Below are 15,319 nucleotides of genomic sequence, written 5' to 3' on the forward strand. Positions count from 1 at the left end.
AATACCTGAGAAACGACAGCATAATGAACTTTGTAAAATCTTGTTATTTGATTCAAGACAACTTTTTTTACTGAAAACTATCCAATAGGCCTCCATTAATGTGTTATTAGTCAAGTACAATATAAAAAACATGAAAGAAAGAAAAGCTCCAGCATAGTTAGATTTTTGTTTACCTCTCTCTGCTGCATCTCAACAGTATTTGGTAGAGACTGAAGTTCTGATAGCTCATTTACTTTTTTTTGTAGGAGTACATTCTCCTCCAATGCTTTTTCTAGTTCTGCTTTTAAGTCAGATGCCTTTTTTTCCAGGTCCAGAAGAGAAACCAAGTCTACACGATCATCAAGTTTAAATGAAAAGAGTGTAAGAGGAAAAAAAAAAAAAAGGTTTTAATTTAAGCAGTTTTATATCATGCTCTGGATGTCAAGTCTATACAAAAGACTATTTTGTAATTTGTCAGCAATCAGAAGATGGAACTACTGCTTTGAGCTTGGTCAACACTTGGTTAGATCGGCATTCCGTTTATTTCCACTTTCTCCCTGATATCCTTCATTAATTTGACTGTCTTAGGTGACATACAAAGCATTATGGTAACTGCAGTTTTACAAATATTTTAAGAAAGTGCTATTGCAGAGTGCTGTGTGCCATCAGTATCAGAGATCCCGATATTTTATCTTGACAAACACTTCAGTGAGAAAAGAGCAAAAAATCTTCCCTACATCCCCCACCTCAAATGGAGAAAAGAAAAAAAAGGAAGGGGAGAAGAAAAAAATCATCAACTTAAACAGAATAGTACCTTTTGGAACTTTACCCTCCATCAGTAAATTTAGCCTTGTGTTTTCTTGAAATACAGACTGCAACTCCTTCTGCAAGTCAGCTTGCATTTTTTTGTAGTTCGCCTTTCCTGCTTCTATTTGGCTTTGGTAAAGTTGCACATCCTTTTGCATTTGTTTGTGATTATTTAAGAGTTCATTCTTCAGGAAAACAAAAAAAACATGCTGTTCATACACAAAATACAAGTCTACTTGCTTAACAGTTAATTATTAAATCGGACACACTTCCTGTTGTTGATCTGAACAATTTTGGCCTGGTCTAATAGAAGTTGCCCCCGTTAAACAACTTCATTTCTTTTAGAGTAATGTAATAGAACGTATCTTACATTCAAAGTCAGAACCATGGCCATTTTTCCTACTTCATCTTTACTCCTTCAAAACTTAAAAGTCCCATCCCAGTTTTGAATTGATAACTTACTAATCTGTTCCCTATTAAAATCAGACTTGGAGTCTTCTGTCCTAGGAACTCTTCAAAGATTGTTTATTTACTCTCTTCTCTCATGACAGACAAAACTGAAGACCAGCTCCTGAATAACAAGTCTGATTTATTTTTATCTTCCTCTTGAAGATCTGTTTTCCATGAGTTCCATAGTGAAAACATTACTTTGAGTGTTAAGTCACTTGTCTTTACAGATATTCTTCTTCCCTAGTCTGGGAGCAAACATTGCCCAAACAGTATTTTGTACCACTGCAAAAGCAGTGTGTAAAAAGTAATTACCATCCGCTCCTTCAATTCCAAATTTTCTGTTCTGAGAAAAGCAGATTCTTTCTTGGCATCCAAGGCTACAGTTTCACTGTCTAAGAGGGATTTACTCAGCTGCTGAATTTCCTCGATTAGTTTATCAGAATCTCCCTGAAAGAGACAAAAACTCAAAATTAAGACAGCCATAATAAAGCAAATGTGATTATTCAAATATGGTTAAAATGTAGAAGTGTCTCAGAGTGTGGTGCATTACTCCATTTAAAATGAACAGTAGCACAACACTGAGAGGGATAAAGTACAGAGTTTCCCATAGCTTTACTTCAGAGTACAGCTATAAAATAAGCTTCTTGCAGAAGCGGTACTGTAGTAATTGGCATTTTAAACTTCAGAAAGTAATTAAAATCTGTCAGGCAGCAGATTTTCATCATTTCAAGGCTATGCTTAAGTTTAACTCACTTCCAGAAAAGCAAAACTTAACCCAGCAGAAAACTCATGTTTACCACTGAAAGAGACATATCCTTTTTTTCCACATCCACTTTCTGTAGTTCTTCCACTCGATTTTGTAATATCTTTATTTTGTCCTCTTTCTCTTTTAGTTGTTCCAGTTTGGACTTTATTTCTATCTAAAAGTTACATGAAAAGAAGTAAAAAAAAAAATTAAAAAAAAAATCACAGTTTCCAGTTTGTTTGTTTTCCTGATAGGAATCTGTAAGACTCCTTTTTACTTAAGCATTAAGATTAGACATATCTACCTCATGACTGGTAAGACTAACCAGAGCCCAGCCAAGTCTGAGTCATCCGTACCAGATAGAAAAACGAAACTATGTTCCATACAAATCTTACTTCACGCAAGTTTAGGAGACAGGCTCACCTCAAGTTCTTCATTGTAGGCTTCAGCATTTGAAACAATATTCTTTAGGTTGGTAATTTCATGCATTAGTTGTATCTGTGGAGCAAATGGAAGCAGAATTGCAGAGGATGTTAGAAAGCACCCACACCAACAGTTTTAGTTGCCATCACCATGCAAATAAGCAAGGTCTGTATTTTCTTTTCTATTAGTTAGCAAATCACAGTTGCCACATTCTTTCAAATTAGTAAATGAAAAAGCTCTATTTCAGCTTCACAGCAGTTAGAAATGATTCAAGTCCAATTTAATCCGCAACAGCTCAAGAAGCAAGAGCAATGTGATCAAAGCAATTAGTGCAGAAATCATACAGATATGGAACTTCCAACTCCGGGCATGTTAAATAGTCTTTTTTGCACAGTGCAGATATTAATGATAATCTAATTGCTGACAAGAAAGAGGTATCAAAATTGAGTTTACGTAAGCAAGCCATGAATGCATTCAAGTTGCATCCTGTGAAATGAAGCACAAGTAGAAGACTAGATATAAAAGCGCTTCTAAAGTGGAAGAGCTCTTCTCTTGGTTTTTGTTAGGAAAGCTTTACAATTAGCACTCTTCTTTGAGTATTTCTGTATTGTTAAGTATAGTAAGAAGAAAATCTAATCTGTAATTTTCAGGTCAGAGGATGCTGTAGAAGATATAGTACTATATTATCTGCCAGGTGTACCTTAACGTCATTCTTCAGTATTGAGTTTACATCTAAGTGCCTCTGCTGACTGAAACTGATTATTTCAGCTAAGTATGTTTAGCCAAGTGTAAAGTATGTGACCTGTCAGTTATGCTATAATTACTCTGCTGTACAAGTATTGACATTTTATATTTTACATATTACATTTTATGGATTGTTTTCAGACACCGATCTGCAGATGTGATCTGCCCAAAAAAGTAGTTCTTGCAATAGAAGCTAGTTTAGAATATTGTTTTTCCTCATTAGGTACACAAAAGTTTTTCAGGGGACAAACGTAACAAAATTTGTTAAAACACAGGCCTCAGAGTAGACCTGATGAGAAAGCTAGTGCAAATAGTCTACATCAAGAAGACACTTTTAATAATCTTAAATACAAGCTAAATCATAATAGATTCTGCATCTGTTTTAAGACTCAAATCTCTGTAGGGAATGCAAAAAATAATAGGTGATCTCATTCAATTGTAACCTAAAACAAGTGTGAAAGGATGCAACTTCAGCTTCAACCTTAGCCTTATGGTAAGCCTAACATGTACAAGCAGTCTTCAGCCAACACAGAAAGTATCCCGTTCCTTCTAGAAAAGGTATGGGGAAAGAAATGGAATAAAGTACATCTGTGTGTCATTATCTCAAGTGCCTTTATCTTCTGTAACTTATTTCACCTCTAGCCCTTTAGCAACTAGAACATTAGACCTTTACATATATCTATGCATCAAAAAATCTTGTCAATTTCTGCAAGAGACTTTTCATACATATGTTAGATATATACACACAAAAATAGTATGGATACATACAGACACACATTCAACCAAATCTGAGCATGCAACCCTTAAAATTTTAAGTCTGATCTTTATACTCTCAGTCCACTTTAAACCCTAGGCTCAATCTTTCTGTTGCTAAGTGATGCTTACATCACCACCTGTTGTGAATCAACATCCAAGTAGCATTCTGTAGTCTAAAAACTAGAAAACATTTGGAGTATAGAGAATACGATTCTATCCATACTGCAGCGCACCTTACCTCGTGATCTCTTTGTGTTTGTTTTTCCAGTGCTTCAAATTCATCCATTTCTATCTTTTCCTTCAGTTTCTCCTTCATTTCATTTATTTCTGATTTCAACTGTTCATTTTCTAATACTAACTTATTAAAGTTATCTTGCAAAATATTGATCTCATTTACAGCAATATCCTGAAGAAAGAAACACAAGTGTTAGAAAAAGGTTATTGGAATTTCCATCTTATTTCAAGGTGAATACAGGACAGGTTTACCTTTTCTACAGCTAAAGCTTCACAGAGTTGCACAGATTCTTCAAAGTCTTTCTGAGTCTAGAAAAAGAATTGCTTTCAGTTAACTGATCAACAAGATCAAGAAAATTTATTATAACCCTTGTTGCTTTTCACCACCATTCCCACTTAAATTCCGAAGCTCACTGGCTCATTCACTACTAAAACATACAACAAATTCACAGAGATGACGAAGATACTTTCTTACTAACAAGTTATAATTACTGAAGGTATGTAACGGAATACCGATGCTCTACAGATGAGTAAGGCTGTCTTACTGAGAACCATGCAATGTGTATACACTGTGTTAGGTGTTGTAGTTTAACCCAGCAGTCAGCTATAAGCACAATGAAGTTGTTCACTCACTTTCCCCTCCCAGTGGGATAGAGGAAAGAATCAAACAAAAACAACAAAGTGGAACTTGTGGGCTGAGATAAGAACTATTTACTGAGACATAAAAGGAAGAAAAAAGAACAGTAATAATAACAGTGATAATAATACACTCAGAAAACAAGCAATGCACAAGCAATTGCTCACCACTCAACAACTGATATCCAGCCAATAAGCAGTGGGAAGGCAGTAAGCCCACCCAACTCCTGTGCTTTTAAATTTTTTTTTCACATGGTATCACATGGTTTGGAATATCTCTTTGGCTAGCTTTACTGGTTCTGCCTCCTCCAAGCTCCCCATTCCCCTAGGCCCCCCTTGCTAGTAGGACAGCACAAGAAGTTATGTCTTTGGCTCTTTGCAGCCACTGCTCAACAACTAAAACATCCCTGTGTTATCAACACTGTTTTTCTCCCAAAGCCAAAACATAACATCATTCCAGACACTACGAAGAAAGAACTCTGTCCAAGATGAAACCAGGACAGTAAGACAAAAAGAAGACATTATGATGTTACCCAGTTCATGTTAGGTCCATCAATCCATTCTGTATCTTGAATTTGATCAGGAACAGTAAAATATTGGTTGTCACGTTCAGAACTCTCTATTAACATAGCTGAAAGGGAAGATGCATCAAAAAAAATACTGAACAGCAGTAAGTTTTTAATTGGGAATCAGGAATTCTCTTATAAAGGTCTCATCACATTGGAAATAATGTTTCAGTGACAAAGATGTAACACGCAGTAGGACTGCTAAGTCTCATGATTTTCTTTTATGAAAGTGAACAGTTCTTAAGTCCAGTCCCTATGCTTACATTGAACACCCTATCACAAGTTAATGAAGATTAAAAAAATCCAGAATATATACTTATTTATAGATTAGGAAAAGTGTTTGAGGGTCCAGAAAAAGACCAAGCAACCGTATTCTGCAATATTTGAATACAAGACATATCTTTCCCATAAGAAAAATTTAAAGCAACTTGACAGATGAATGGGTAATAAGGCTGTACAAAGATGCAATTCAGTTTTAATACTACCAAGTTATTTTCTTATCTTCATTCTAGCTTTCTTTATCCCTTGGTCTAGGTCCTCTAGCAAGTCCTTCAATTAGAGTTTGATCTTTGAGCAATGACTTTTCTGTCTCTGCTAACTTGCTGAGTTTTACTCCTTATCTTCCTCCAACCTCCCTCCTATTTTTTCCAGGAGAACTCTAGCATATTTTAAAATTTTCTTACAAGCAAGTATATTTGCTTAACAAAACCAACAAACAAGAAAACCTCCCTTATGCTCTTAGAGGTGACTTTCTTACTTCCTTTGAGAAGCTAAGCAATGCTTGTGAAGTTACCTGACAGATTTCCTACATATTATTTCACCTAGGATGACAAGGCTCAAGCTTCCAAAGCTTCCATTTTTAAAAATTAAGCAGTTTTATTTCCATCACAGTAACTATCTGTATTATTGTGTCTGAACCCACTCCACTTCCAGGAAGGATTCTTTGTTCACAGACAAATGTAATTCCCTTTGAAAGCAAAGTTCTTTCTGGGTTCACAGAACAGTTTGAATAGCATAGTGTCAACCAAATGTATTATTAGCAAGTGAAATGGATTTTTCATTTGGATTTATAAAATAAAAATTGTTCTTCATTTTCAAGTCTCCATTTCAGTGCTGCTTTACAGAATTTTCCACACAAAAAGGGATACTTACAGTCCTCTGCCTCTGGTAGTGAGGACAGAGACATTTTCATTTTTTTTGTTGTGGTTAATGTTTTTTCGAAGTCTTCAAAGTAGTCCACATTTTCCTGGTTTATTTTACCAGGAGCCCATGTAACTCTCCTTCTTCTCCTGGCCTTTAAAGGAGAGAAAAACAAAACAAAACAAGAATTTACATAAAGTAAAATTGAAGCGCTAACTGGAGAACAGATACTGTGTTAGTCAAGTGTTCCAACAGTCCTGTATCCAAACCAGCTGCTTCTTTTTTTTGCAGTTTCTTTAAAACCGAACTACAGTTTCACAGTTTGAAAGCAAAGCTCTTTGCTGTCCGCTCACTGCAAAGCGGCACTGAATACTCAGAAGTTATTTAAAAACTTACTCCTTCAAAACATGTGAGAAAATTGCCTAGACTACCATTTACACTTATAATCATATTAAAACCAATGGCTAAGGACTGCTTAACTCAAGCTTTTTTCATTTTCACCATAACCATGTGCATTTGTATTAGTTTTTTACAAGTATTTCAGAATTAACAAAAAAGATCTAGGAAATCTGCTCTTACTTTAGCATTCTGTTTCGATGAGAATGAGGCAGAAGTCACCAGCATCTCAGTTAAGTTTCGTATCCTATCCTCCTGCATTTTTTGAAGAGAATTCTTTTCTTCCAATAGGTGAGCCAGCTGATGTTTTTCCATTGCATGTATCTGAGTCTTCATAGACACCTTCCATAAAAACAATAATAAATCATGATGACATTAAGTGTATCACCTGAAACAGTAGTTTTTAATAATTACCAGGATTGAGAGGTAACAGCATGTACATATACTCCTTTAAGTCTAAAAGAGTTGTCTCTAATCTTTGACAAAAACTGACAACAGTCTACAATTTCCCAGGAGACTCAAAATATAATGAGCAAATCCTTAGGTGGCGGTTTTTACTGCAATTTTTTTTAGGGAAAAACACTGACTTTTTATTAACATTTTTTTCCTCTGACTTCCCTCAGTCCCAGAAAAATAAGGCATCTTTGGATGAGTTATGTAATCAAAACAATATATGCCACATTGTGATTTTTTTTTCCCTGTGCTTTTTATTTTGTGATCTAATCTCTTACAACACTTGCAAGACTCTCATCAACAAAATACTATATTTTTTGGACAAAGTTGAACTTGAGGGACAATGCTGTTTGGTGGGAAGTCGCTACTGTCCACTTGCAAAATGGATGTTCAGCCTATATGTGATATAGACGTTGCCAGTGGTCTTACACAGTTGCAGCTTATTGCAGCTTTGGCTGAACATCAGTTACGAGGGGGGAAACAAACATAAAAGTACATACACATACATTTTACAGATACAGTACACTACATACTCCGTATACACTACACTTTATATATGCACACATAAAAAGAAACACAAATGTGTCCATATACACGTGTATATTTATGTAATAAATACATTAAAATTCATACTTCCTCCAGTTGCTTCTTCAAATCTAGAATTTCTTTGCGATATCTCTTCAGCAAGGCATCATCATCAAGTACTTCGTTGACTTTTGGAGTGTTCTTCATTCTTTTAGCTGTGTTGGCAAACTGGAAGAGCAACCATATTCTCTCATGTACAATAGTTAAATAAATCAAAAGTGTAATTCTCTCATTTTTCCCCAACAGAGTTAAGAGCAGTTGACTGATAAAGAAAAAACACATTTAACCAAAATTACACCTAATCATTTTTAATTAATATAAATCTCATCACTAGGTTCAATTACTCTCCCTTCTTGTAGAAGCTGCCTAAAATGTTATTAAGTACTTGTAGTTCTGTTTACAAAAGGAAAACAAGAGAAAACATAATTTATCTACTGCCACTGAGGCAGGAGGGAAAGCTTTGTTTCAACTGCTAAAAGGCTTCAGGCTAGCCAACCAAGCATAACAAAGTGAATGGGAAGAGACACAGAGTACAAACTAGATGTACCTCATGCCCCAAGTGAACAGAGGGCCTTTAGAATATTCAAGCAACTGAACACCCCCATCCACTACATTTTTCCCCCAAGCCATGAATATTAAGTCTAGTCAGGATAATGCTTAAAAACAGGCAAGAACTTTTACCTGGAGGGTGCTGAGCGTCTCATCAAAAGAAACAGGAGTTATTGTGCAAATAATAACTGTCTTTGCATTTCCTCCCAGGGAGTTCTGCAAAATTCGAGTCAGCTTGCAGTCTCTGTAATTTATGAAACTGGTGGGAAAATGAGAAGAAAGAAAATGAAGAAATATATATTATTGTATGGAAAAGCAAATACATTTTCTAAAGGTGACAGATCATTTGAAAGAGTAATCAATACAAAATATAATCTTAACAAATTAAAGTGCTTTATGTATGATTTATTAATGACTGATCTCAAAACAGGTATGTCAACAGAACAGCTTACCTGGATGGGTCATCACAAAGTTTTTTGATAACTTGACCCAGAATGAACAAGCTTCGGTTTATATTGCAGCCCTCCTTCAGTCGGACACCTGGGCATTACACAATGTTTTAGTGAAAAACAACAACAACACATTTTCAGCAAGTTTTTCCTGCAGCATTATTCTGAGAGGGATTGTCCCTGAGTTAAATAACAAGTACCACACCACACCGTGACCCATGAGTAGCCAGCATTAAATCCTCTAGGATAGTCAAGATGAATCAGACTAGTCACCTATCAGAAATTAGCACTAATAATCTTTAATTTGTAGGCAGTCAGGGCCATAGAAACATAAACTGTTTGCAAAGTTCCTATCATATTTAGACAATCATATTTTGATAATACTGGCATATACAAAAAGATCTAGTAGAATCTAAGTATAACAAACCAGGTTTTGATAGAGCTTCCTGATTAGTTCCTCTTTATTAAGAAAGAATATTAACCTGTGTTATTCTCATAACATATTTTTTTTTAATTAAAAAAAAGTTACAGAGATTTTTGTGCTTCATTCTGTCATTTAAATTAAGCTTAGTTATTAACAGAGCCATTTAGTTTACTCTACAGCTCTAAATTTAACAGTCACTATAAGCTTCTAAGGATTTCTTTACTGCAAACTATTAATATTCACTCTTTTAGTCCAATCTAACAATGTTGCTGGATCTGCTACTCTAGAAAAGCTGTATTAGTTCTGAATTGTTCACCCTGTATAGTATTTCCTGTATTTCCCTGGGCAGATCCTGCCTGCCAAGTAGAATAGATACCATTTATAAATAACAGCACATACATCATTTCTTCTCCATCGTAGGCTCTAATTAAAGGTTAAATAACAGAAATGGTCATTAGAAGGGCATCATCTAACACTCACCCTCAGATCCTGTTTGACTAGCTCTTTCACTACCGGCCAGATCTACCAAATTCTGCAAATTAAATGTATCACAGGTTAGTTTAATTTAGTTAGTTTAGGTGTAATTTATTTTAAAGATTCTCTTACTTCTATGAAATTCTTAGCACAGACTTAAACTATAATTATTCTTCAGAAAAAACAAACACACACTAAGTGCTCTTATTACTGGAAATAACCTGCGGCTCCATAAAACATCAACCACCACTTTCAATGTGCTTAAGGATATGAAGCCAGATCATATGAATTCTATTAATGCTACTCCGAATGGTATTTCAACCTTGCAGTGCAGCTTCCCCTCCCTTGGTAAAAGGCAAAGATCATTTCTCAATACAGAGGTGTTAACTAGAAATTCAGTAGAAGTTAGAGATCAGAAGAAAAAACGTCACTCTGAATATAGTTCAAAATTGACTACAACTTCATAGCATCCCACAAGGACTTTGCTGAGCATGTAGTCATTGCTTTTAGTGGCTTCTGTTTCAGAACTGTGAAGTCCTGTACTAACTTCACCAAGCAGTAGTAGAACAAAAAGGCCAAAAAAGAGTCTCCCCTCCACATTAATAGAGGTTGTTACGCAATCACATGGAAAAGCAACACAGGAGATGCAGTGGTGGAAGTGCAGGGTTCACTAGAAATGACGAGATGGGAAAAAAGTGGGCAATAGCTCACTCAGATACTGCACATCAGAATTCCCTTCGGTGGGAGGATATCCTCTAGATAACACCCAAGGAATCTCCCTCTATGCAGATGATGAGGGACATGACACATATGTAAGAAATTTCTGATTGAAATTAACAACAAGACATGCTAATAATGTCATTATAAAATAACATTCTTACATATAAACTGCAACTGTAAACTCTCTACTTAAATACCAGTTTAATACCATCTTACCAAATGGGACACCATCACTGCTCCATCACAGTTTGCGTTTGCAGGGTCACTCCGTTCTCTGCTTTCAATTATCTAGAAGAGGGAAACAAGAAGTTACTGTCATTTAAAGTAATAAAAAAACCCAGCATTCTCATAGTGAAGTTTTTACCATTCTGAAGATGGTATGAGAACGGCTGCTATGTTCGTTCATTTTTGTTTCTCCGTAGTGGCGATTTTCTGTCAAAAAAGCGATATTGAAATACTTCTGTTTATATTCAGAAATCAGTTTTTTAGAATAAGATTTTGAAGAGACATCCACAATTCTATACAATTTAACGCTTTTCTAGAATACACCAGCTGGCATTGGCTAAACAACTTACTTTCTCCTTTTCTGATCCACTCCATAACTTGTTCTGGAGAAACAACCACCTCTTCAATCAGGTCTTCGACATATGTATTTCTCTTAAAAGAAAAAAAACAGTAATAAATATTAAGTAATAAATAAAACTCTAAAATTCACATGAATACATAAAGTTAACATAACTGTGACTTATTATCGTACTTCTAAAAGTTAATCAGTTGAATTTCTTTTTTCTCTAATTTTCCTCTGAACGCAGGTAATGAAAATTTAGACTTACATCAGAACTATGACTTAAAAAGGAGGAAGCAAAAAAAAAAAGAGATCTAGAAAGCGTCCTAAAAATAACACTAGTAAGGGAAATTCCTTCAGAAAAGGTACAGAAAAATATTTACCTTTATGTCACAAGGTCATAATCATACAGTTAATAAAACTGAACTCTCCCCAGACTCCAAAAACTTGGTCAATTTAGGGAATCAAAATAAATAAATAAGTAAATATCCAATTTGCTACAAAGCTTAGCAGAGAGAAACAAAGAATGGCATTAATGTAATTTATTTTTCCCTATGGTTTATCTTACTAAATAGGTCTGTGATTTTATCTAATGAGTATAAGTAGAAGAAAAATGTACCAATTTTGTAGATTATATAACAATGCTATTAAAGCAATTCTGTGTATCTTTTTGAAGACTTCTATAACATTGAGCTAGGGGATCAATATCATTTCTGTAGTTCCATTAATGAGACAACGCTCAAGTATTCACTATTTTTATTAAATAAAAATATATTCTCATGGAAAGCTTAAAGAATAAAAGTCTACATTTATAAACACGCATTCAGCTAAGCCAGCAACAAGCCTAGCTTCGCTGTTGTTATTCTATTACATCAACTGCCCTTCTGCTAACTTTGAAGACAATTACACAATTTGATATAGAAACATTTCTTTTTTTACCAGATGCCTCTGAAAGCTTTTTTCCCCCCAGTACCAAGCAAATACAAGTGCTGTTCTACATAACAATCCCATACATTAACATAACATCTACTTACATTCACATCCTCACGAATTCCTAGAGGTTTTTTTTTCCTTATATTGCAAAGCAAATCTGTAATGGTTTCATTGTAGATTTCCATGTAGGAAACTCTTAATAAGAATTCTCTATCTGGAATCTAATGATCATAGATAGAAAAAAAAATAAAAATCAAATCAGTCTACAGAATGAACAGCTTTTAATGAAAGTATTCTGAACTCTATGAAACTGAAGTAACTGGAAGGGCTAGCAATATATCTGAATGTTACAGAGAAATGAGTTTTAGTATAAGGAACTTCTGAAGGAAACAAACTGTATTTGGGCTTTATGTTGCAGTTACTTTGCTAAGCTTGCAAAGATGTGGTTAGTTAAAAATAACATAGTAGCTGGAATGAAGTCAATAACATAATGGTTCTCATGAAACTTGAGTTACCAGCATAGACAAGGTAATGTGAAACTTCAGTATTTATTTTGCTAATTTAAAACCTCAGTTTCATAGAGACACTCACCTCACAAATAATTTTGAAGACGTGTTGAATTGCCTTAGGAATAATGCCCAGGGAATCTTTGTTTCCCATCATCGTGTATGTCTTCCCTGAGGCAGTTTGACCATAGGCAAAGATTGTGCCTAGGAAGATGGTTACATTTTGTTGATTATTTAGAAGTTACATTACAAGCAGGAGTTAGGTGCAATTTTAAGACTTACCATTGTAACCTTGCACAGCTGATTGTATAATTGGCACAGCTACATCTTCATATACTTGCTGAGTGTTGTCACAAGAGTGAAAGACACGATCTTAAACACAAAAAGAAAAGAAAGCACATTAGTGCATTGCATTGCAAGTCAAAAACAAGCGGTCACCTTACTCAAGAATGCTGACTTCAAATTCAGTGTCACAAACAACATAGCTTATCATAGGTAACTCAGACATCAAATGTAGTTGTTATAATGTTATGACAAGACTTTTAAAGAAGAAAAAAATATTAAACGCAGAACCAAGAGAGGCATGATAAACAGACAACAGAGAAGTCAAAGAAACCAAGAATGACAGTTAAACAGACACTGTTTAATCCTAACAGCTGTTAAGACTCGTTTATCTATCAGGATTGTAAGCCTGACAGGATAGGCTATAAGACCTCTAACATAGGGTATGCCTCTTAAACCTCTAACTTGGGAAAAAATGTTTGTAGTGGCTACAAAAACACTAACAAGTGCAGTGAATCTGTTGGAAAATGCCAGAAGTGAAGCATTTCTGGAGCTCTAAATGCCCATGCTGCCCCACATGTACTGGGCTACCTCTCTGTGACTGGAATGCCAGCATGCTACTGAGTACATCTTCCTGTGTACTGTCATACAAAAGGAATCCAGCTCACGTGCTCCAAAAACACTTGGTTTTGGCTAGTGTGGGTCAGAACTCAGAAAGCAAGATCCATCAGGAATTTGGCTTTAAAAGCACATTCCTGGACCAGCCTACAACAAAGTCCCATGTGCCTCAGTAGTACACTTTCATAACTGTGAGGTTGGGAGTTGGAGAACTACAGTGCTGCAAAAGCTGAGGTGAATGCTGTTAACATACATTCCAGTCAGATTAATGAAGGTCTATGTAAGCACTGAAGTTAACTGATATAGGCTGGTTTAGCAGCAGGGATCAGTACATTAGTTTAAGGACCAATATATTTAGCAAAAGGAATCAATGCGTACCAGTTCTAAAACTTTCAATGTCAGCTTTGCTTGGTTGTTTCCCTCAGTGACAACCTTGTTTCCCTTAATGACTGCTTCATGAGAAGCACTGGAGACATAATAGACTACTTTTATCTTTGCACTCATGAGATGCAAGGACTTTTTCCTCGGATTTCTCCTATATTGTTTTGGGTTATAGTGTACTAAGAGAATTGCTCATTACGACATGACATGTGATGGAAATTTGCCAAACTGGGGAAAACCAACAAGAGGCCAGCAAAAAGTCACCACAATGACGATGATGGTGGAAAAGTGGGGAGGAAGTAATTAGTCTAAGACCATCATAGGCCCCTACCAGAAGGGCATTAGCATGCATTAGTGAGTTCTTGCAAAAGAACACATATGTATACCAATGTATCGCATATGTATGTCTTAACTGTTTAAACGTAGAACTTGAACTCTGAGAGACAGAGAGTGTTCTTCATTTGTCAAGTCGCCTGGTACACACAGTGAGGATAAGGGAATGCCGGACGACACTGGCTTTTGCATTCTTACCATAGTTGAAGACTTTTGTACCATTCACTTCCGAAACTGTATTGCCTTCACTCTTCCAGTAGAGCGATGCTTTATCTTCTAGAGCACTTTCCCTGAAGGAAAGGACACCCCGTTAACCGCACAGGTGACACTGCGGTTTTGCCCACCCCGCCGCGGCGCCGCTCCCGTCAGGCCCCGCCAGCCCGGACCAGCCCCGGGGCCGCGCACAGTGCCGACGCCAGCCTCCCCCCCTCAGACCCGCTCCCGCCCGGACAGGCGCTCACCTGGCGATGAGCGGCCGTACGCGCACGCAGACCGTCACGGCCCCCTCCTCCGCCATCCCCGCGGTCGCTGGGCAAGAGGCTGCGCTCGCGGGCGGGTACGCGCCGCTCCGACGGAGAACCACACTCTCCCTGCGGCCTGCGTCCCGCAGAGCAGAGAGACAGGGCTGTAACCGCTGCCTGAATTTGAACTGCTCCCGCGACCGCTTCCTATTGGTCCGCGCTGCGCAGGCGCCTCGGCGGAGCGGCCACTCGACAGCAACTGCCGGGTGTGGGGCGGGGGGAAGGAAGAAGAGAGAAAGGGGGGGGTGAGGTACGGATGGCGGGGCAGCCACTGGGCCGCCCCGGGATGGTTCCGGCCGAGACCTGGGAGCTGTACGGCGCCGCGATGGGCTGTGTATGAGAGGCTGGATTGTGTGATTTCGCCCATAGCCTGGGCGTCCAGATTCTAGGAGTGAAGGGGCGGCGGTGAGGAGGCAGCAGCAAAGATCTGGATCTGGGATAGGTTGGATAGCTGGGCTGAAGCCAATGGGATGGGTTTCAACAAGACCAAATGCCGGGTCCTGCACTTTGGCCGCAATAACCGCAGGCAACGCTACAGGCTTGGGGCAGAGTGGCTGGAAGACTGTGTAGAGGAAATGGACCTGGGGGTGTTGATTGACGCTAGACTGAACATGAGCCAGCAGTGTGCCCAGGTGGCCAAGAAGGCCAAT

At 37.3% G+C, this 15,319-nt stretch overlaps 1 protein-coding gene across 4 annotated transcripts in view; it reads right to left on the reverse strand.

Annotated features, from left to right (window-relative positions):
* CENPE (centromere protein E) overlaps positions 1 to 14,784 on the reverse strand; it is a 36,578-nt gene extending 21,794 nt beyond the window's left edge. For 3 of the 4 annotated variants that reach the window (XR_006939222.1, XM_015285601.4, XM_025150193.3), the window contains exons 1-22: positions 14,610 to 14,784; positions 14,347 to 14,438; positions 12,817 to 12,906; positions 12,620 to 12,738; positions 12,130 to 12,249; positions 11,106 to 11,187; positions 10,895 to 10,962; positions 10,747 to 10,818; positions 9,817 to 9,868; positions 8,916 to 9,003; positions 8,596 to 8,722; positions 7,963 to 8,082; positions 7,060 to 7,218; positions 6,493 to 6,634; positions 5,308 to 5,405; positions 4,391 to 4,447; positions 4,143 to 4,310; positions 2,405 to 2,479; positions 2,034 to 2,156; positions 1,549 to 1,683; positions 794 to 971; positions 174 to 328 (exon numbers count right to left, since the gene is read on the reverse strand). Coding sequence is in view for 3 of the 4 variants with exons in the window: in XM_015285601.4 (XP_015141087.2) it covers positions 174 to 328; positions 794 to 971; positions 1,549 to 1,683; positions 2,034 to 2,156; positions 2,405 to 2,479; positions 4,143 to 4,310; positions 4,391 to 4,447; positions 5,308 to 5,405; positions 6,493 to 6,634; positions 7,060 to 7,218; positions 7,963 to 8,082; positions 8,596 to 8,722; positions 8,916 to 9,003; positions 9,817 to 9,868; positions 10,747 to 10,818; positions 10,895 to 10,962; positions 11,106 to 11,187; positions 12,130 to 12,249; positions 12,620 to 12,738; positions 12,817 to 12,906; positions 14,347 to 14,438; positions 14,610 to 14,665 (2,376 nt within the window). In the remaining variant the exon portion in view is untranslated. The remainder of the gene's footprint in view (positions 1 to 173; positions 329 to 793; positions 972 to 1,548; positions 1,684 to 2,033; positions 2,157 to 2,404; positions 2,480 to 4,142; positions 4,311 to 4,390; positions 4,448 to 5,307; positions 5,406 to 6,492; positions 6,635 to 7,059; positions 7,219 to 7,962; positions 8,083 to 8,595; positions 8,723 to 8,915; positions 9,004 to 9,816; positions 9,869 to 10,746; positions 10,819 to 10,894; positions 10,963 to 11,105; positions 11,188 to 12,129; positions 12,250 to 12,619; positions 12,739 to 12,816; positions 12,907 to 14,346; positions 14,439 to 14,609) is intronic. The other variant, XM_420670.8, reaches the window with a different exon arrangement.
* Between the last annotated feature and the right edge of the window lie 535 nt (positions 14,785 to 15,319).

This window comes from Gallus gallus, chromosome 4 (genome assembly GCF_016699485.2).
Source record: "Gallus gallus isolate bGalGal1 chromosome 4, bGalGal1.mat.broiler.GRCg7b, whole genome shotgun sequence".
Taxonomy (NCBI): domain Eukaryota; kingdom Metazoa; phylum Chordata; class Aves; order Galliformes; family Phasianidae; genus Gallus; species Gallus gallus.